The following is a 24,064-nucleotide window of genomic DNA, read 5'->3' on the forward strand; positions in this document are numbered from 1 at the left end:
ACAGGCCAGTAAAAATAGAAGTACTAACCTTTGTGTCACATATGGAGATGGCAACTTACAGAGGTTTAGTTTTATAATTAAAAATAAAAAATACATGTCAGCATATGTGGCACAAAATGACATAGTTTAGTATAACTGGAAAAGTTGAACTAAAGGGATTCATTCTGATAATCAACCATAAGGTAAAAAGTGACTCAAAATATTTGCAAATCAATTTAATTCACTTTTCTTTTAACAAAACCATGTAACATTTAACTTTTGGTATACCAAAAAAATCATAATTAATGCAGGTTATACAAAATGTCTTTATTTTTTATAGGAAAGACAAACATTAAATATTTTTATGTATAATAAAAATTGAATACTGAATGTGATTCCCAAGAAAAAGTCTGATCTTCTCTAAAATTTAAGAATGTCATGTTTCACAAACTATTTTATCATGAGACATCTTTGGACTTGAACAAGTTTGGTGAAACCCCAAAATGCTACTCAAAACACAGAGGATGCCTACCCCCAAATCAAAGGATATTAGGAAAATTTTGGAGCAAAATAAAATAAAATGGATTTTTATACTAAAAAATTTGCCATTAATAGTAGATTTTTTTATTCACAATCTTATATTTACTATTTAAGAATGAAAAATTTCACTAACATCAAACTTTTCTTGAACATCCAGAGGTGTGTTAAGGGGGAAAACCAGACTTCCTTGGAGCATAGTTTAGGTAACAATGCAACAATACATCCAGAAATTGTCCACAAAGAATTGCCAATGGGATGACTCTCCATGATGAAATGGAAACTATTCCTTGTAAAAATTTACATGGACTTGAGAAATGTATAAACTTAAAGATGAAGAAAATCTCAATTAACTTAAATCAAAATCAGAACTGTTAACTCCTCACTTATGATTTACATGTAGGTAGCTTTCCAATATTTTATGTGATGCACATATTTGGTGTTCCTCTCCCCTTGCCAACTTGTTGAATTTGAATAATTATTTATATATAATTGAATTTGAATAATTATTTATATGTAGACTATTGATTGAGCTACATGTAGATGTTCTTAATAGATTTTCAAGAGCACCATTTAATCTGTACATTGAGATTGGTAGTACATATGTTAGTTTGACATTTAATAGAGCCATAAAAATGGGTAAAATATGTTTTTGTGAATATGAAGAAAACAAATGGACCACCACATCAAGAAGGAGTGTATTTTCACCATCAGTTAGACAAGAATGAAACCTACAAGCTCCCTATATCAAGCAAATCATAAAAGAAATATGGAAGTTGACAATAATAGTTACTGTAGTAATAAAAATGATCAAATGTTCTTTGACAGTGTGGAAACTTGGAAGCTGTGCCAAAAATACATCTAATTCTGAAACACTGGTAAAAACCCATTGTCTTTAGTGTCTTATGGAGTTTCTAATAATTTCTGGTTCATCCTCTTCAAAATGTATTCCTTTCAAATTACCTTAGTTTCTTCCAAATGATTAAAAAAAAATTTTGAACTTCAGATTTTTTTTTAAAAAACTCTAGTGGGTATATCTTGAACAGTTTTTAGGTTACAGAGAAGCCTGAAAGAAATTCAGAAATAGCACTCCCAAAATGAAGACTCATTATTCTAAAGCTGTCACAAAAAATAACTGAAAATGGAAAAAAAAGGTTACCAATTGGTCATTTTGCTGATATCCATCTGATTAAAGCAGTAAAAAAAAAAGTCACATCTCTTGCATTTGTAGCTGTAATCTATGACTTAGAGAAGAGTTCTTAATGCTTTCACATCGAAACTGAACTTTTTTACTGAACTTACCATAACTGTATTTTCTAATTTTAATTTTAAGAGGGTCTGCCTTTAGTTTTGATTACATTTCAATCCTTCCTTGGTTTTACCTAGAAAGGAAGAATTCACTCGGAAAAAAAAATGCTATAGTATCAATTTGAGTTTGGATTGAGCAGTCTTTGGATAAAGATTCTCTTAGAACTTAGTCCTGTGCACTTACTACGTGTGTGAAATCAAACAAACCACATGCCTTATCTGGGCCTTGATTTTGTCATCTGTAAGTGATAGAATTATATGCTCTCTAATGTCCTCTCCAGCTCTAACTCTATGGTCCGATGTTTTTTCCCTTAACTTATTAAACTTGGGGCTGCAGTAGGCTGAGGAATCTTAAAACTGAAGGATTATTTTCCATTAAAAATACTGATTTGAAGTAAAAAATTAAAGCAAAGAAACCACTCTGGTTATGTAAAAAATGTGTTAGGCATCATTTTGCATTTCTTCTTGGTTATCTAAAATGCAAGAGAACAAGAAATAGTATGAAGAAACACCAGAAATTAAACGGCATCTTATCTTCTATGGAAAGCTTCACAGATTGACTTACTTCCATAGTCTTAAAAATCAGCAACTTTTGCCAGCACCTTCCAAAAGGGAAGTGGTAGGGGGTGTAGTGGGGTGGAGATGAGGAGGAGGGTAGGAATTACCATCCTGCAGTGGAGATTGCTACAGAGATTTGTAAATTACATTTAGGTTAAATGAACCAGATACGAGTCTAATGGGAAATGATACCATGTTTCTCACATGATCCTTCTGGGGCTTGTTGACCAGATTGGATGGCTGCCAAATAGCTCACTGAACTTTGGAAAAGAGGGAGGAAAGGCTCACAGATTTGTCTTAAAATTTCTACTGAGATATTTTAGACTTTAATACTTTCACTACTTATTCTGGCATTCTTCTTCGGCTAGCATCACAAAGGATGTACTTAACCTGTACGTGTCAATTGAATGACCACATCGTGGTCATTTTTAAAGGTTAAGGCAAATGGAGAACCTTATTCCAAGATTAAAGCAAAAACTAGCTGAAAATGCAAACTCTATATTTCATTCACAGATAAATATGCATGTGGCAATTTTTTCCCTACTAAAATGACGTCCAGAAAATAAAAATGTACACATTTCAGTGAGGAGATTATTTAATGTACAATGAGTAACTAGAATGTTTACTTGCAATCCCAGTATTTGATCATGGTATAGGCTAACCCTGTTTTCTGTTCAGAAACTATTCTGGATCAATGTAAAGCAGAAATGACCATGGATGAAAGAGGATGACAACGCTATTATGACTTTAAGTTGCAATTATTTAAACAAATGATTACCATTCTTTCTAAAATTAGGTGTTTCCAATAAAAATCATTTTAAATACAGCCATAGACAGTGGTTGCTTCATACTAAAACTGCTCAACTATTACTTAGACTAATCCTAAGAGAATAACATTAAGACAAAGTAAGTAAATTATAATTCATCTATTGTACTATACTGAACTACATCATACTATCACTGAACATAATATTGACAAACAGTGAAGAGAAAAACACCAATTTTTACTTTTTTTAAGGCACAGATAGGAGAAATACATTGGCACAAATATAAAGCATTTTGTACTTTAAAATAACTGAAATTCCCCCAAAAATGGTGTTCCATTTTAGGTGACTCATATATTTGCATGTGCCATAAAGATCAAATCTTTTCAAACTTAATTTCTGTACTATATTTAAAAAAATAACCAACTATAATCCCTTTGTTATGAAGACATGCATTGCTTGTATATGTGGCTATTTTATGTTGAAATATAACTCAAAACAGCTTATTGAATAGATTGATGTGTACATTTCTTGAATAACTTCATATAAAAATATATATAATATAAAAATATAGAGGTTTTAAAGGATCCAGAAATTCACACTAGTGAATCTATCCCTATTCATACTAGAGAATCATGTCAGGTAGTCCTATTTTCTATATGATGGTGAAGTTGAGGTATTGCACTTTTGGTAGTTTCAGTTATAAACTGAATTAATTCAGCTTTTTTTTTTTTTTTAAGAAAAACAATACTTTTAAAACACATTATGACTGTGAGATAATAGTTCACAACACCAGTACTTGTGTAAGGCAAAAAAATTCAGCATTTGGACCTTAAAATACAGGAAAGAAAATAAGGATGTTACATTGGCACATAGTTCCTATATTAAGAACAATTTTTTTCAAGAATAATAATTTTCTTATTCCACTCTTTCAAGAAAATGAAACCAACTGATGTTTAATGCTACCTACAATTCTCTTCTGATTCAAGTGTTTTCCTGAAGCTCAAATGACTCTTGAAAATCAGAATAAATTATAATCAAATTAGTGGTGATCTAGTAAGTGGATGCTTTTTTTTCTGGGAAAGGTATCTAGGAATTTAAGGAAACAATTCTTTGACAAATACACAATGTTAAGATTTTAACTTAAACTATATATTAAGTTTAATGAAAAACAAATCTTTTCACAATTCTATTGCATTTACATAAAATAATAGGAACTGGAAAGGCTGGATTATAGATTGAAGCTCCTTCACAGTATGGGACTAGGTTCCAGACCTACTTTTGTCATACACTAGTATATGATCCTGGGCAAATAAGTGCCCTGGGCAACTAATTAAAACTATCTGAAACTTATCTGTTACAGATAAGTTGCTGCTGTGCATCAGTGAAGGAATTTCCACATCAGGGATTCCCCACATAGATGAAATCACAGGTACTACCATTTCCTCCCTTAAGCAAATGAGATCACATAAAATAATATAATAGCTAGCATTTATATAGCTCTTTAAGATTTGCAAAGCACTTTACAGATATTATCCAATAATGCATGTGGGAAAAAACTGGTTCCTTCGTTTCACTTGATGCATTCATTATCAAATTATATATATGCATCCCATTTAAGCTCAGCATACTGGACAGAAGGGGAATATATTTAAAAATATAGGGGTAAAGACTATGCACAGAAAACTTGGGTCAATTGAAGTGTTAACTTTAAAGAGTTTCACTCCAATGTTTCTCCCATCTAGACCCTTTGGAGTCTCCGGTACTGGTTCTTCTCCAAAACCCCCTTTCTACCCTGCCCCCCATCCCTTAAATTGTAAAATAAACAACCAAGCAAATGGAGGGAATTGCTTTTCAGAAGCATTAGTTTTATAAAAACCAGTATCATCCTGAAGACTGTATAATCTACCCAAGAACACAAGCACTGTACCTAGTCGCAAGTGGAATGTAATTGCTTCCCCCTCACCCCCATCAGAGGTACCTGAATGTACCTAGAGGTAAGAAAAAATGCTGCTCAGGAGCTCTAGGGTCTCTTCACATATTTCAAGTGCCTATTATTTATCTTTGCTCTCACAAAAATTGCCGCCCTGCCTCTTGCTTACTTAAGCATTTGGCTACATTTCAAGTAAATTTTTCCTTTTTTAAAAAAGCTAAAAAATTGTTTTTGCATCTTTATCTATAACTTAGAAACCACAATGTGCAGGGACACATCTTGACATTATAAATCCTCATAAAGAGTGTCCCTTTTTTTCTGTGTGTGTGTTTGTGTGTACGTAAGCATGCATGCAAGGTCCATAGACATATGTAATGCATTTGACATGGTTTCCAGACCAGAGAAGTGGGAAGTCTCCAAATGCAAAGGTGCTTCTCCAGAAGGAAGGCTATACAGTCCTTTCATGTGTACATATCCTACTGAGAAGAATTTCAGAACAGACTTGATTGACTGGGCCTCTGACATGATATGGTGATTGTACATTAATGGAATAGCTTTGCAGTCTCTTCTGTTTGTTCAAATTGCTAAAGTATTTTCCCACAACATGCTGTCTTGATGGTTTCATTTTAATAAGATGATATTCCCCGGAAGTCTTAGATTTAACTACCTGCAAAGAAAGAGATGAAAATGAGTGATAGGAAGTCAAGGACATTTAAATCAATCAATCAATCAATCAATTAATTAATAGCCATTCATTAAATATCCTCTACTTGTCATCCACTGTACCAGGCATTGAAGCTCCAAAGACAAAGATGAAGTAGTTCCTTCCCTTAAGCAATTCTACTGAGGAAATGCCAATGCATACACAATCAAGTCGGTTGGTCAAGATATTTTTCAGGTGCTTAATATGTCAGTCATACTAAGCACTGAGAATACTGTAACTATAACTATATATAGTATATATTATTATATATATATACTAAGCACTGAGAATACTATAACTATTTATAGTTATACATAAAGATAGATAAATAGATAGATATAGATATAGATGGAGGGAGAATAGATGGAAGGAATTATTAGAGAGAAGGGACTATTCGGGGTGGGGTGGAATGAAGCCTCCTACAGAAGGTTAGATTTGAACTGAGGTAGGAGTGTAAACTGCCTTATTCTTTTCTTGGGAGTTAAATGACTTAGCCAGGATCACACAGATAGAATATGACAAAGTCTGGACTCAAACTTAATTAGGTTTTCTGCCAGTAAGGCCAGTCCTCTTTCCCCTTTACCAAGTAGAAGCAACATAGATAGGGGGAGGGAGGAGGAAGGGAGAAATTAAAATACTTGAGGTATTGAAGACACAGCCTAGGTTTTTTCCAGTGAAACATATCATGTCAGGTAGTTGAGGCACATATGAAGGTCTGACTGAATAAGGCAAAATAGGAGGGAAGGGGGAGAAATGGAAGGGGAAGTAGAGGAGGGGTAGATTAAGGGGACATGAGTCTTAAGCAAAGCAAACTCTAAGGAGGTACAAAAATATTTATAGCTCTTTTTGAGGTAGTAAATGACGAGAATCTGAAGGAGTAATCATAAACTCGGGAATGGTTGAACAAGTTATGGTATATAAATGTGATGGAGTGCTGTTGTACTGTATCTGTAATTATTGTACTTAGCAGTATCCTATCTAACCAGGATTCTGGAGGACTAATGAAGAGACATGTACACATTTCCTGATGGAGAGGTGAAAGACTCAGAATGCAGAATGAGACAAATTTTTGTTTGGTATAACCAATTTAGAAATTTTCTTTGATTGACAATACATGCTTGTTAGGGGAAAAAATAAAGTTAAAAAAAACCATCAGGAGTGAAATTTGTAGTTCTCTCCCTTTTCTGATTCCAGGGAAGCTAACACTGAAACAGAAGTCTTGTAATCAATTTGAATCTTTCTAAGGAGTGTCAGTGATGTCCATCGTAGGTACTTTGATTGCATGATATGATCCTATTGTATGAAATGTGATAACACAGGTAGAGCATCCCATAACTCTAAAGCCCTAGAAAAGTATAAGCAATTTTTAAAATTATAAAAACATTTTCTAGGGCAATTAAAAAAAAAAAGATGTGGACAGATCCTATGACATATTGAAACTGTTCCAGTTAGTAACCCCACCTCCCTGGGCTCTGAGTAAGTCATCTTTGGAATCTGAGGGAGCAGCCTGAGTTGCTAAAGGATAATTGAAGCATTCGACAACTATCAGTTCTTTCTGCACAGAGCTCTCCTGGAAGGATTTGCCATACCTGTCAATCAGTCCTGAATATGAATCAAATAGTTCATGGAGTGTAGGCCAGACAGTTGGAAAATTTGTCAAGAAGATTTGAGCATATACAATCTAGTTTTGGGTTAAAAATACCTTCTGCATCTTAGTGGGCATCTGATAATCTTCCCTACTTCTAAAACATTATCTGCTATGATGGAGACCCAAGCTCTTATAGCTAACTGTTACTAAAAGCAAAATCTTAGGCTTCCTGACTTTTTGGATTTTTCTTTTAGGTGGGGGAGATGTGGGTGGAGTGGAGGATGTTAGAGATAGGGTAGAGATTTGTGATTTCATTGCTACAGGAAATTACTAAATGAAGAAACTCCTACTGTAGCAGGCCTTGACATCTTTTCTGCAACTTGTAGTTTTGGAGAGTTGCCTAGAACACTGAAAGGTTGTGATGTGTTCAGGGTCAAGGAGTTATTGTGTGTCAGAGGTAGGATATGAACCCAGGTCTTTTTGGTTTCGAGACTGGCTTTCTAGGCACTGTTTGACACTGCCTCTTTTTTTTTTTTTTTTTTGAGAAGAGATAATTAACCAAAAAAAAGCTATTTTAGGTTTCTGATGTCATAGGATAGTGTAAAGAAGAAAAAAAAAATCAACGCTATGGCCACCCTGAGAGCAATGTGGGAATGATATATTCCATAATTAAAACAATTTTTTTTTGTATAATCAGTTTTAAAGGAAGAGGTTTTGGTCATGTTCCCAATGAGCCTAAAGTTTCAATTTAGAACAGCATTGTTCTCAGACTGATTAGATCCAACTAAATTAAGAGAAATGAGTTATTTTCCTGTAGTTACAGCAGGTTCGCTTTTCCATATGAGGTCCTTGGAGTGAATGACTCCTTTGAGGTAACATCAAATCAGCAGATTGTAAGAAGGAATCCCCCATGATGGTTGTTCTGTGCTCAGTTTGCGCTTAACCGTTGATTAATATACCAGGTCTAAAGGTTGCCCGTTTCTATTATGAGTGGCTATGCTTCTCATTGTTTAGTTATAGTGTAACTTTAAAGATATAATAGTCTAGCCAGAGAGATTCATTGGTATTTTTCTGAAGCCTTTATCCTTTTGGGGAGGAGGCTTAAAATCACTGAGAGCCAATTTAAAGAATATTCTTCAAGGAAACTTATTTAGGGAAAAACTCAAGCATGCATGTAGAATTTTGACCCAGAAGCAAATTATTGTGCCAGTGTTCTGAAGCTGAAATAAGGTTAATTTTATTTATGTGATCTCTTTAGAATGAGCTTTGGAAATGTCTGGATAGCCTGTATGATAAATATGCCAGAACTTGAAAAGTGGTCTCCTGATGCACAAGGTTTATGAGGTACAGTGAAGAATTCAATTTCATGTGTCTATGGCTGTTTATAGGCTAGTATTTCAAATCAATTTTTTCTACCCTTTAAAAATGATTTTGATCTTCTCCATGATTTCAAAGCTGAATTTATTACAACATTATGAAGAATGCTAGGTAGTGCTAGTATAGATGCTGCAGCCACCTAAATAGGCTGCATTAATGGGCCAAGTATGGTAATAAATTTCATTTAGTATAAGAGTAGTTCAAAGTAAAGTGCCTCTCATTTTGAGACAGTATCTATGCTTCCAGGTATCATGGTGAATGTTGCTTACCGTTTTTTTTTCTTTTTAAACTACCAAGAACATCAATGGCAATGATGAACTATACCTAAGATACATGAAGTAAGCATAATAATTGAGTGACTTAAAAATATTGTCCAAAGTTCTTCAAGGTTAAAAACCATGAGAATTCTGTGTTATGAATAGTTCTCTGGTGCATTTGGGACATTCATTTATGGTGAGAATGTTGACTTGTTAACTTTGCTATAATTAACATTGGTTTATTTGGCTCTGCCCAAGGCATCATCATAATTTTTTTTTTTAAATAGCTAGGAACAGCTTCTCACAATTCCTGTCTACTGCAAGTCATTTCAAAAGGATTGTCTTTATAATTCATTGCAACCCAATTTGTTTACTTCAAAGTTCACTTTGAAAACCACTTATGTTTTCCACATTTTTATCCATTGCTCTTTTATACACATACACATACACACACACACACACATACGGATATTAGTGCAGACTCCATCAGGATCTGGTAACTCACTCTTCAAAAAACAGATTCATTTTATTAAAGAAAAGAAATTCCAAAAGCTTACGTTATGATTTTTTAAATGACCAAAATGTTCCCTAGCTTAAGCCACCTCTCCCAGACCACCCCAGACCAGTAAGAAAAGTCCTATAAGTGGTTCTCTGTAATGTCACTTTAAACAAAATGTCTTATCAAAAACACAAAGGATCTTATAGACCTGGTGGATCTTATAGAATCTTAGAGATCTTGCACAATACCATAGGTTTGCTTGGACATGAAAGATAAGGGGAAGCAGATTTCACATTTTAGTAGTTTTAGACTGCTTAGTCATAGGAGTGTCAGTAGAACAATTTGGTTGGGTGTCCATTATTTGCATAATGAACAAATAGGAGGAGAAAAAACATTTTGAGGATGATAATGGTCTGAAATTTTGCTAAATTTTATAAACTATGAAAAACTGGCTGTTGAATCTCCTTTTCTTTGATGTATTGTTCAAGATAGTGAAATGCTACTATAAATTCTGATGTTGGGGGAGCAAAACTCATTCTTTGGTCCTAGAAAGCTTTTTATTGGTTATAGTTACATGTCAAGAAACTTTATTTGGCCTATGTCTTCTCAGAATGTAAAAATGAACCATGTTCAAGCACTGTATTTCAAACACATATCACTCTGTCTTTCTGAAATTTGGCTGGGAGAAATTAGCATAGCCCATGGAATGCACGAAGTCCAGGGAAGGGAAGATGATCATATTTCATAAACTATTGTACTTCCTGGCAAAACGTTTTAGAGGAATAACATTGTCCTAAATAAAGCCCAGGAACATTTTCAACTCAGTGGTAGCCTCTTGGTTTTTGAAGTGTTGGGATTACTGTAACAGCAGGATGTTTCTGTGATGGCACTGTTTAGTAAACTGAGGATAAAGCAGGTTACTTACTGAGCAGAAAACTCTCTTCCCTTTCAAAACTGAATTCAGTGCCACTTAATAGTAACTTCATGCATGCATAGCAATGGTAAACAAAATGCCAAGTAATTCAGACACAGCCCTCAACGACATTATTATATACAGACACATGTCTAAGATACTTGAACTAAGAATAAGAACTGGATGACTTCAAAAGCATTGTTCGAAGATCCTCGAGGTCAGGGACCATGCAGTTTCTATGTTATAAATAGTTCCTTTGAGCACTTGAAATATTTGCTACTAATGTAAGGTAGGGATCATGACGACCTCTTCACGTAGCTATCATTACAACCAGTTTGTTTGCAAAGTTCTATCTGTTGTAGTGAAGTTATATTAATTATGACCTACGTATTTTCTTTTAAAAATTTCATTCATTCGTTCATTCATCTTTATTCACCTCTTTATTCATACATGTACTTATTCATTCATTCAATTATTTTTAATTCACTCATGCGTTTACTTCTTTGCTCGTTTATTTATATACTTATTAATTCATTCATCCATTTTTGTATTTGTTCATCTACTTATTTATCTATCCATCTACCTAATTGTCTATCCTTCTATCTAATTATCTATCTATCCATCCATCCATCCATCCATCCATCCATCCATCCATCCATCCATCCACCTACCTACCTACCTACCTACCTACCTACCTACCTACCTACCTACCTACCTACCTACCTACTTACCTATCTATCTATCTATCTATCTATCTATCTATCTATCTATCTATCTATCTATCTATCTATCTATCTATCTATCTATCCATCCATCCATCCATCCATCCATCCACCTACCTACCTACCTACCTACTTACCTATCTATCTATCTATCTATCTATCTATCTATCTATCTATCTATCTATCTATCCATCCATCCATCCACCTACCTACCTACCTACCTACCTACCTATCTATCTATCTATCTATCTATCTATCTATCTATCTATCTATCTATCTATCTATCTATCTATCTATCTATCTATCTATCTATCTATCCATCCATCCATCCATCCATCCATCCATCCATCCATCCATCCATCCATCCATCCATCCATCCACCTACCTACCTACCTACCTACCTACCTACCTACCTACTTACCTATCTATCTATCTATCCATCCATCCATCTATCTACTCTTACCCCCTACTCTTACTCACAATATGGGTGGGTACTGGACTCAGTGTGGATATCTGATTGAATTTAGCCTCTTATTGCAACTCAGAACTTCTGAGATAATGTGATCTACCAGCCTCAGCTCCTCAATGACTGGAATTATAGAATGTGCCATTACTCTAGGCTAGCTAAGTCTTTTGAAAGTGATCTGTTTTATTTATTCTTTTATGATTTTAAATGAAGCTATACTTTAAGGTGGCAAATGTATATATGTATGACTGAAGAAAATTTGTCAACAAGGAAAGAAAGAATAAATAATGTCTTTCTTTTGATCTGTGTGATAGGCAGAGCTGGCATTGTGTCTAGAAATCTGGCCTTCAGGACAGAAAGACTTGATTTTAAGGCCTGTGTCTGACACATACTGTCCATATGATTCTGGGCAAGCCAGTTAATAGACTGTCAACAGTCTAAGACTTTAAGTTGCAGGGAAGATGCTGATCTTCATTGATGGAGAAATATTCCTTATCTAAGAGTTCCAATGACATTGCAGGTTCAGTTTCTACTCCTTGATTTCTGCATCTAATCTATCAGGACATCATTATGTGAAGATGAGGTTCCTCCTCAAATTCAGAGAATCATTTAAAGTCATTCAAAACCAACAGAATTTGCAAAAACACAACAAAAACACCAAATCCATTAGAAATAACTTGTGACACATTCAGTTCTTCAGTTTTGAAAGGCACTCAATCTGTTATAGGTGCTGTTTTTTCTGCTTTTCTTAATAAATAAATCTTCCTGGCTCTGAATTTCCTTGAAATAAGTACAGTTGATTTGGCTGTGGGAAGATTGTCTATTTGAATATAGATAGATTTCTATACTTGGGCCATAATGAAACTCAGGCTACCTTTTTATATTTTAACTATCAACATTAAATTTTACTCATTTTTTACTGTCTTTCAATTAATAATAATAATAATTACTTTTTAGTCTCTACTATGATTATTATGGTTTACTGTATGTTTGGATTTGAACTCATCTAAAATCATCCATAGGGTGAATGACTAGTGCAAATATTTATTCTTGGTGCTTAAAGATACTGACTCCATAAAGTCTGAGGTTACCAGATCAGTGATCTTAAGTAAATGCACAATGAGAAGGCTTAGGACTTCAAGAAATGCTGCCATTTCTGTATTGAAATGTAACAATTTTTGCATGTAGGAACAGGAAGTTTAGGATCCAACTAAGGAATCTAGTGATGTGTTAAAGTGGGAGAAAAAAAGGGTCACAGTCATTTGGGAAAAGGAAATTTTAAGTGTCATAGATAGATCCACCCCAGAAAAGAAGGGTAAATTGAGACCAGGAAGGTTCTCTGTCTATTGAGGCCAAGACTTATAGTAATGTGATTCAGAGTTTTAAAGGTACAATTTAGGCAGTTCAAAGCATTAGAAATTCTAGGAAAACTTTCAGGAGCTTAGTTTAGCCTTTGCTACACATCTTTTTTTTTCCCTTTTGATAAGGTTTCTACAGGAAATTGAGTGTGTATATGTATATGTGTGTGTCTCTCTCTCTATATATATAGACACACATATGTATATGTATATGTGTATATATATATGTAAGTACATATATATTTCTATATCCAAATTATTGTTATTCCCTGTTTTAACTAATTCAGGAGAGAGTGAATTTCAAGTGTTGCCTGCCTGGCCCCCTTTTGCCTCTGCTGCAAAAGCTCTTCCTTGTGCATTTCTTTTATATGAGACAATTTCTCCCATTCTTCTCTCTTCCTCTTTCTCCCAGGCTATCCCTCTTTTTCACCCATTCATTTTTTGATCAATCCAACATTTCTGACTCATTTCTGTGCCCTGCCCATGTAGACTCCTAACTACTATAATAATGATAAAGATCTTCAGTTACATGTATGATTTTCTCATAGAGGAATGTAAACAGTTTAACCTTATTGAGTCCCTTATAATTTTTCTTTCATATTTACCTTTTTTATGTTTCTTGTGAGTCTCATCACATTTTCTATTCAACTCTGGTCTTCTCATCAGGAATTTTTAAAAGTCTTCTATTTAATTAAATGCCCCCAAAAGATGAAACTCGGTTTTGCTGGGTAGGTGATTCTTGGTTGTAATCCTATCTCCTCTGACCTCTGGAAAATCATATTCCAAGACTTCCACTCCTTTAAGGTGGTAGCCGCTAATCTTGTGTGAACCTGACTGTGATTCCGTAGTATTTGAATGGTTTCTTTCTGGGTGCTGGAAATATTTTCTCCTTGACCTGGGAACTCTGGAATTTGGCTATAATATTCTGGAGAGTTTTCATTTTGGGATGTCATTCAGGAGGTGATTGGTAGATTTTTTTAATTCCTATTTTACCCTCTGATTCTAGGTTATCAGGTTAGTTTTCCTTTATAATTCCTTGAAATATGATGTCTTAACTCTTTCTTTTTATCATAGCTTTCAAGAAGTCCAACAATTCTTAAATTATCTCTCCTCAATTTATTTTCCAGGTCAGTTCTTTTTTTGGTAATGTATTTCACATTTTCTTCATTTTTTTTTACTCTTTTGACTTGTTATATTGTTTCTCAATGTCACATGGAGTTGTTAACTTCCACTTGTTCAATTCTAATTTTCAAGGAATTATTTTCTTCAGTGAATTTTGTACCTTTCCTCCATTTGGCCAATTCTGTTTTTTAAGGTGTTATTTTCTTCAGTATTTTTGTACTTCTTTTTACCAAGTCTTTTCATAATTGCTTTGCATCACTTGCATCTATTTTTCCATTTTTTCCTCCATTTTATTTTTAAAATAATTTTTTAAAGCTCTTCCAGGAATTCTTATTGGGCTTGTTTCCAATTTATATTTTTCTCTGAAGCTTTGCTTGCAGATGTTTTGGTGTATCTTCTGAGTTCCAGTCTTGTGTGTCGCTATTACCATTGTAGCTTTTTATGGTCAAGTTCTTTATTGTTGTTGTTTACTTATTTCTATTTTTCAGCCTTGAATTTTATGTTAAAATTGGGTACAGTTACTGGGTTTGGGGGTTGGGGGTGGGGACTGTCCCAAGATTTAAATTTTTTCACACTGTTATTTCCAGAGTTAGTTCTAGGTGTTTAGAAGTTTTGCGTGCTTCCAAGTAGGTGCTGTATAAATGTTTATTCCCTTTCCTTCTCCTAAAGGAATGCTATAATCTGCTATTGGCAGTATGGAAATGAATAACTAACTATAATGGCTTTTTTTTTTACTTTTAGAAAGGCAAGCAATTAGATAGAATATGATCATTTTTAATTAGCCTACATTGCCTGGATTAATTGAACCTTGACACTTTTAAACTAGCATGGCACAATTTGAACAACAAACCCCTATAACCCACCCCCAGGCAGTGGAAATATAAAGAAGAGTAAATCAAGTAGCACCATTGGTTTAGTAAGTCAATCTTTCTGCTGATTCTGACATCCCAGACCCCAGTGCCTGGGTTCTCTGACTTATAGCCCAGTTCCTTGGTTATTGGGTACCTTGCTTTGTATCTTAGTATCTAGTAGTTATATTTTTTTTTGTCTGTAACTCTGAAGCCCCCCCTCTCTGCCCTTGACTGGGTCTCTAATACCTGGTGGGTATCCCCAACAGTTACATTTTTTTCTCCTCCTGACTCATTAATACTTATATTTATTATTTATTATGTTTTATCTTGAACTTGAGAAAAAGTATAGGTAAGGTTAACCTGGGAGTCAGGAAGATCTGAATTCAAGTTCTACTTTTAAACATATTAGCTCTGTGGCATAGAACCTTTCAGCATTACAGGCAGCTCTTCAAGGCTGTAAGCTAAAGAAGAAATGTCAGTCCGTATTGGGGGAAGGAGTTCCTACCTTGAGAGTTTTTACATTGATGGAATCATATTTAAATAACAACACAAAATAACCTTGGGCTCAGTTTCAACCTTAGCCAATAATATTCCACTAACCTGTTCCCTTCCTTCTTTTGATTGATTTCTAATTACATAACGATGTTATAGGCTACTCACTGGTAGGTTCATCACTAAAATAATAGACTCCCAGTCACATTCCCATGTTTACTTAGACTCCCATTCTTATTTCTAGTCTCTTATTAACCCTCCTGAGGTTGACTGGATAGGCACCGGCAGTCATTTATATCAGGCCTCTGTCCATCACTATCTAAGCAACTTATGTGAATGTCTCATCCCATAACTAGTCTATAAAGAACTTGATACATTGTTTTAATATGGAAGAAGTTTAGGACAGGATTAATTAAACCTTCTGCATAACTGAATTTCAGAATAACTCCCATGGTCTGATTTCTAGTCTTCCTATCTCTATGTTCTCTTAAAATTAAACATTCCATTAAAATAAACACTTAGATATTAAAAATTTCAACACAAATTGATCGTAAACAATTAAAATTTGCCAGTGTTCTTTCTGAAATCATTATTTTAGTTTTAGAAGCATCTACATCTGAAGTTTCCTTTTGACAATTAGTTACAGAGTTTTGACAATAACTTTTTAGGACTTAAGCAGGTAAGAGGCAATGTTTGTTTCACTGGAGGTGGTAAAATATATTCGCATATAGAAGAGTAGAAACTTTGTGTAAGGCAACAGAAAATGATAAAAGTTCTGGACAGCTAATCTTTTCATGACGTCATTGAGAGAAGGAGAGATTAAAAAGCAACATAAAGAGAGAGCTTTGGTTAATAGACATTACCTCTGTCAGGATACTAGACATATTTGTTTTTAAAGACAGTACTGTATTGAGGCACTCTCTCCTCAGGGCCCCTTCAACTTGGATTTGTGTAAGAAGACATCAGCAAGTTCTGACACTTAAACAGATAGGGGATCTGGAAATCAAATTGACTAAAAACAGGACAACCTGGATTTGAGTTTGATTGAATTTTGGATGGACAGTAGGCGTTTGGGATTGAAAACATCAAGTATTAGCTGGGCCAACATTGAATCATTGAATGTTGAACTGCTTTAGGATGACATCTTCATGCCTTGTTAACTGTTAACTTCATATAGACCTTACAGTTCAACTCTGGGGCAGACTGTTTTTAAAAGAATGTACAAGGATGGATCATAGCTGATCAGAACACTGTTCATTTTGAAGCAGAATACACTTAAAATAATGCCAGAGACATTTGTTGATATATGGCATAGGAATTGTCTTTCTCCCTGACTACCCCTACCCAGTCACCCTGCTTATTCTGCCTGGGCCAAGTGGAATTGGACCTCAGCTGGTCAGCTGTATGTGTTTCTCATGATAGCTGGGAGTGTCAGGGGAGGGGTGTTATAAGAAGGGTCGGGACTCTGGAGCTATTGGCTACCAGACCTGCTGATTCAGGTCTGAAGCTGAACATCAGTGCTGTTTCCCTTACATAAGGGGAACTAGAAATCAAGTTTGATTCCCCCTTCACACTTTGCTTGATTAGTCACTCTGTTAGACCTAGACAGATCATCATTCTCTGTTTGGTTTATTCTCTTTTAGCTGCTCACTCATGGTTCAGGTACTAGAGTAGTCTATGACCATGCCTTGCCCCCTCTCTAAGTATTAGTCATCTCAGCCTTCATCAGATTCTCAAAGATATCTCTTAGCCCTGAGACAAAATTCTCCAGCATTCTCCAGCAGGGGGCTCTCTTCTATTAATAATTAATAATAATAATAATAGCCACTTCTGGGTTCTCCGCCATAGTGAGATATGACTAGGACTCCTTGGTTTGGTCATTGAGGGATTCTCAAGGGTGAAGTTTTAGGTACAATATGGTCAGGGCTGAAACCAACAACAAAAGCTCTTGGCAGCCTCAACAAGCTCTTGGGTGTGGTCAGAACATTTTTCTAGGGCCAGAAGCAGTGAGTCCAGTATAGGTCTGACTGTTCTAACTGCTACACAGCTCAGTATCCTCATTGCTTTGCTTCCAGCTGAGATTGGAAGGCAAGTCCTACCAGGAGGGCCATCAGCCTGTAGGAGAATTTGGGATAGTGGGAATACTCAAGGATTCCCTACTGTGACCTGTTCCATTTGGGAAATTAGGGCTAGCACTTATTGGAGGTGTTCAAACATGTATTCAACAGAATTGGGGTGGAGTCATGAACAACTTGCTGAGAGTCAATTCAAAGACAAGTTCCTTCAAGAGACCAACTCATTCCAAGAAAGGAGTCAGAGGTATGGTGGTATCAGACCTGCATTTTTACAAAAGAGTGAGTCAGGGGACCAATGTTGAGGAGAAAAGCCATTCATGGTGGGAATCAGGACACCCTACAAGGGAGTCTAATCAAGGGGGATCTGGAGGCAGGGAAGCTGGGAAAATGGGAATCAAGCTGAAATATCAAATATAGGGAGTTCAGGATTCAGGCCCTGGTATTGTTAGTGCAGGGATTTTTTTTAATCCTTTATTTGTATTCATAGAACTTAGCGCAGTGCCTAGCCCATAGTAAATGATTAATAAATGCTTGTTGATTGATTAATAGATAATAAATTTGTTGACCAGGATTTAGAAAGATTTGTGCTATTTTTAGGTACAAATGCTATGATACTTCAAAAGGTCTATACAGACAAAGATTCTGGTAGGTCCCGAGTCTTCCACTAGGCTCAAAAATAACGAGTTAAATAATTATAGTATAAATTGTGTTTTGATCTAATGCCAGCCTATTCAGGGAGGAAAATACTAGTGTCTTCCCAGTCTTTCAGCTTGTTCAATAAATGTTTGTTATATTAGGGAAATCATTCAAGACAAATATTGGGCAACTTTTCTGGATATTGCTTGTTACCCTTTTTAAATATTAAGAAGACAATACTCTGTTTCTATGCAGCAGGAAAAAAACACCCTTTCAACTAATTTGCATATGCAATTTTGCCAAATTGTTGTTCATTAGTTTGGAAATTTTTAACATAATTGTGGGGAAAGCATCCTTCTCTGGGGCCTTGACAGATGAAAGAGTCTCAATAAAATCTCTAATCTCACCAATGGTAATCAAAGCCCATGAAATAGATCTCTTTTGACCAAATTAGGAGCAAATATGAAAGTTCTTTGAAAATTAAAAAGCACTATGCAAATGTAAGGGCTTATTATTATTACTATCAATAATAAATTCTGACAAGAAAGCAAAGATTACTGGAAAGATATTACTGTGATCATTGTACTAATCTATTGCAGGTTTCTGCATCTACTAAGGATTAGAGATTTAAGGTAGTGCCTTGCCCTTAGTAGGCTCTTAACAAATGTGTGGTAAATGAATTTATTGATGAATGAAAGTAGGCCAGAGGATAAAAGGCAGTATGATGGTAATAGGGAGAATACATTATGGGAAGAAAGAGCCAGAAAACATAGGTCTAAGCCCCAGCTCGGACACTTTGTGTCTCTATGGCCTGAATATAAGCTGGGTGTAAATCACTTCCTCTCTCTGGGCCTCTATTTTTCTCATCTGTTAAATGAAGGTCTTTTACTGCTTGACCTTTAAGGCCATTTCTAGTTCTTCAAATTTATGAATACAGAATTTTTTTCTAACATAACCAGACATAATACTTACTACTTTTGCTGGGCATTCTCCCCTCCTCCCCCTGGCCCCTGTTCTTTTTTCCTGTTTCAGGAGCACCTAGTGAAAGGAGTAAAGAGATGATTCACAGAAACTTCCCCCTCCTCCTAAGCCAGAATCATTTAATTGGTTTAATTTAATTAATTAATAATTAAATTAATCATTTAATTAAAATTTGCTATTTGTTTAAAATGGTTCATTGGGGTGGTTTTTTCTTTTGATTTTCTGACAGTCATTATCGTTAAATCTTCTTTTAAAAGAAACTTTAGCTAAACTTGGAGAATAATGACAGACATTTATACAGGACTTCCAAGTTTGCAAAGCACTTTCTAGACATCGTTTATTTGAGCCCCACAACAATTCGGGAAAGCAGGTACTCTAGGAATTATTATCCCTACTTGATAGATGAGGGAAATGAAGCTGAGAGAATTAAAGTGACTTGCTGATGTTTGTGGAGCTGGTATTGTAAGTGCCAGAGGAGAAAGGACACAAGCACTTATTGCGTACTTACTGCGTGCCAGGCATTGTGATTGTGCTAAGTGCTTTACAAATATTATCTCCTTTGATTTTCATGACAATTTGGTGAAGCAGGTGCTGTTATTATCCCAATTTTACAGATGAGGGAATTGACAGATTAAGTAACTTGCTCAGGGTCACGCAGCTAGAAGTATCTAAGCTGGACCTGAATTTAGGTCTTCCTGACTCTAGACCTAGCACAAAATCTGCAATCAGACCCTTCTGATTCCACACCCAGCACTCTCTTCATTATGGCAATCTATTCTACCATGTGACTGATGTTTGGTAAAATAAATACATCTGTTACTCCAACTTTCTAAGGATAAAAATGACATTTTGGCACGGAGACTGCCATTGTACCTTGTCACTGCTCAAAAACTAGAAAAAAATGCTTGTAGGCAATGAATGAGTTACAATTTTAAAGAATTTTTGAAGAAGGGTGTGAAGTGGATGAGAAAGATATTATCAGGTTTATATTGTAATTGGAAAGGTAAATCTCCCAGAGGCACATTTTAGTTGAAACATCATAGAGATCAAACTGAATATTGCTGCTACCCAAAATCAAGGCGGGTATCCTGGGAAGTAGGTGTGGCCCTGAGTAGGAGGATAACACAGCTGTCTGCAAAAAACTTATCTATGTACATATCATTAATGGAGATAAGATTTCTCCACATAATGAGAATCTCTGAGAGTCAATGAAACTACACTGTGATGAGGGCGTGGCTAGGGTGTCAAACTCAGCAAAAGAAGGTCATTCTTGGAACCAAGAATGGTTTTTTTTTTGTTACTGACGCAGACAATCCTCAAATTAGTATTGGTTATGTTACAAAAATTCACTTTAAAGGTCTCCTCAACTGTAAAAGAAAGTTTGATCTCTAAGGTCCCTCCAGACTCTAGGGATCTGTCAGTCATTAAGTATTTTCTAAAAAATTATACACTATTATGTCCTCTTGTGTAGCTTATTTAATTCATAATGAACTTCTTGTTGTGTAAAAACTTTGCTGTTGTTCAATTGCTTCAATCGTGTCAGACTCTTTGTGACCTCATTTGTTTGTTTTTTGGCAAAGATATTAGAATGTCTCCCCATTTCCTTCTCCAGCTCATTTTACAGATAAGGAAATTGAGCAAACAGGATTGCCCAGAGTCACCCAGCTAGAATCAGAGGCCAGATTCTAAGGGGAGAGAAAGTTTTCTGGCTCCAGGCCCAGTGTTCTATTTACTATGCCACCCAGCTGCCTAGTATAAAACCTACTCAACATGTTTATACTGGGCAGCTGAGTGGCACAGCGGATGGAGTGCTGGGTCCAGAGTCAGGAAGATTCCTCTCCCTGAGTTCAAATCTGGCCTTCTTGGCATTTTAAACCATGTTTCCATGGGAAAATGTGTTCACAATCCTAACTTAGAATGATAGGGATACATCTCTCTCCAGTGTGGTTGGATTTAGAATTTCCTCCTCTGAGTCTCATCCCTGCTAAATAGTAGAAAAAGGGATTCCCCTATCCACAAATGATGGGTTCAATGACCTGAGGTTAGGGCTCTCTGAAGGGATGATAGAGAGGGACTGAGGATAAGGTGGAGAATCCATGGCCAATGCAATCCTCTTAGGATGATTCTTGATCTGGTTGGCTACCCTTTCATTCACTTTCTTATCCATCCATTGGTGCCATTTACTACTATCCTTTCTGCTTCATTTTGGAATAAAATGAGAAGGCTAGCTCCAATCAACCTCTCCCTCTTCATTCTCTTTCTCAGTCCATTTTCTTGACTTTAGTAAGTAAAGATAGTCTACACAAAGTTTTTAAAGGTGAGACTTTGAACACTAAGGATTGATTGAAATGAGATTCATAGATATTTCAGAGAGAAATCTTTAACATTATGGAACATTTAGCCACAGAAGCTGACTAGGGGTGAATTAATGAATAGTAGATGGGTCCATGGGACCTTGCCAAGAACAGTAATGGGTCTTGGGAACTTGAAAATAGCTAAAACACAGTAAAAGAAAGTGAGTATAGGCTTCTTTTTCTTTCCCTAGGAATCTCTAGAGAATAATGCAACTAGCAGGTTGTAGCAGGTCTTGGATTCAGGAGACCTAGGTTAGAATCTCTGGTCTAATACTTACCAACTCCACGGTCTTGGCCAAATTATTTCTATCAATTTGACGGCCAATTTCATCATAATATGGATAATACTTGTATTTGAGGGGTATTATAATGAAAGGGTTTTGTAGCATTACATAAATTTTAGTTGTTAATCTTAGACCTTCTTGGCTTGCATGGATTGAGGTAAAAAATTAGAATGATATTATTCCAAGCAGCTGCTTGGAAGTGAAGAGTCCTGGATTTGAAGTCCAAGGACCTAAGTTCAAATCTTAACCTCTGTCACTTATTCCCTATGTAACCATGGGCAAAATTTTTAACTTATCTGGGTTTTCCCTTTCTCATTTGTAAAATGAGGGGGGGGGGGGGGTCACACTAGATAGCTTCTGAGGACTCTTCCAGATCTAAATTTATCTTATGAAAGGGGAAAGGGAGAGAGATAAGAAAGAAATCCCAAGTGACAGCAACAGGGAGGAAAGGCCAGTCTTTGCAGCTGTTGACTGTTTCCTGTGACCATTTATACTTTTGCAAGGTGACCTGCCTATAATTATAACTTAAACACCATATTTTGAAAGTTTGAAGGGTTTTGTGTATAATTCTTCTGTTTTATGATTATCAATATTCACTGGATGACTGTGAAAGGAGATATATGTAATGCAATCATGTGGAAATGGCATCTTCTGGTTTTAATTGGAGGTATGCTGGAAATCTTCAGAGCATGTCTCTCTTTTAGCCTCTGAGAGCACTAAAGCTGCAAAAGAAAAGCAGACCCTCTCCCTTCCTCCCCCCCAAAAAAGCTAATTGAAGACACATTATGTAAAAATTTTTTAAAAAGAGACAACAAAATCCTGTATTTTGTCTTTCAGAGTCCCCATTTTCTGTGGCTTTGGCAGCCTTTGACTTGTTTTTGTGGCAGATTTTGATTGTGTGCTGGCTCAGTTGTGCATTTACTGCTTATCCTTCCTCAGGATATATACTTCTGGATTTTGAAGCACAATTCTGTATCCTGTACAAAGGAAAGAGGAGCTCAAAGAGAGGGATATTTCCATTTTGGGAAAGATATAAGTAGGCACACATCGCCTTGTTGCCTGGTGGCAATGGAAGGATTGCAACTGGTAGCTAGGTAAAAAAAGACAACTTTTTATTCTGGTTTCATCCTTTAATACAGTTAGGAATAATTTAGTTTTCTGTCCCCAGTTCAGTTGGCTGTAAAATGGGATAGCTACCATCAGCAGTAAAATGGAATACCAGAGTTTTATCTAGTGTAGGCTGCCTAGGATATCACTCCAGGTCCCCATCTTGGAAAGTACTCATCTCTTTTCTCGTTTTGTGTTCTTCCTTGGATTTTTGTGCAGGGAGGTCAATCCATTCCACTCTGTAGGCAATCACCTTGGAACGTCCTTGGAGAGCTCTCTTCTAGGGCCTACCTTCCTCCAGTGCTGTGCTGTACTACTTACTGCCCCTTTCAAGGAATTGACAGATCAGGCATAAGAAATCATAAGCCATGGGTACAAGGGCTCAGTCAGACCATCTGAGTTAATGGCCTCCCACTCTCCTAATATGACTACCCACTGTCCCTCTCCTCACCTGAATTTTCCCTGGGGTTCTAGTTTGTGGACTACCAGTTAAAACTTAACATAAAGTGTTATTTCTAAGAAGGTGGTAACAACATGATTCTAATGAAATGATGATTGATGAGTTTAGTTCTTTTATGGTCAAAGATGACATGCTTAACTATGACTAGTCATTGTTTGGAGACCAACAACTCTATGGATAGACCAATACAAATCCATTTCTACTCTTCGGAAGATGTCTGAGGATGAGTGAATTGTTCTTTGTACAGAGCACATCATCATCATATATGAAAGACTCCTAAATGGAACAAGTTTACCACCTTTATAGAAAAAGAAAGGATGCATATTAGAAGACAATAGGCAAAATGAAGCTTTTTGCCACCAAAGTGGAAGAGATTCCTGAATGGATTAATGGGGGAGTTTGCTTAATCTTTAATCTTTCCTGAAGATATCTTTCCCATAGGTGTGACTCATGAGTAGTCTTTCTTGGAGTCCAGGAGATAGGTTAGGTAACTATGTGGTTGCTTTAGGCTTATAACATTACTAAGTGAGCAAAGAAATGCTAATTTTTTAAACTTTGTTTTATAGCAATTAATGCTGGGATTCCTGCATGCTATAACTTGCTGATCAATACTAAACAGATTACTTAATTTCTTGATGACTCAGGTTTCTTATGTGAAATAGAAAGGCTAATGCAAGGAAAAAATACAATGAATCATTTTTAACAAAAATAAATGATGCTAATAACCCATTGAATAGATA

The 24,064-nt window shown here is 35.7% G+C and overlaps 1 protein-coding gene across 3 annotated transcripts in view; it reads right to left on the reverse strand.

The window, feature by feature from the left end:
* Positions 1-200: 200 nt before the first annotated feature.
* The window catches only part of CPED1 (cadherin like and PC-esterase domain containing 1), a 425,597-nt gene continuing 401,733 nt past the window's right edge, over positions 201-24,064 (reverse strand). For 2 of the 3 annotated variants that reach the window (XM_072652906.1, XM_072652904.1), the window contains one exon: positions 201-5,746. In XM_072652906.1, coding sequence (XP_072509007.1) covers positions 5,528-5,746 — 219 coding nt within the window. In that variant the 3' untranslated portion in view covers positions 201-5,527. Of the gene's footprint in view, positions 5,747-14,507; positions 23,191-24,064 lie in introns of those variants that run through there. The other variant, XM_072652905.1, reaches the window with a different exon arrangement.

Source organism: Notamacropus eugenii, chromosome 3 (genome assembly GCF_028372415.1).
Source record: "Notamacropus eugenii isolate mMacEug1 chromosome 3, mMacEug1.pri_v2, whole genome shotgun sequence".
NCBI lineage: Eukaryota > Metazoa > Chordata > Mammalia > Diprotodontia > Macropodidae > Notamacropus > Notamacropus eugenii.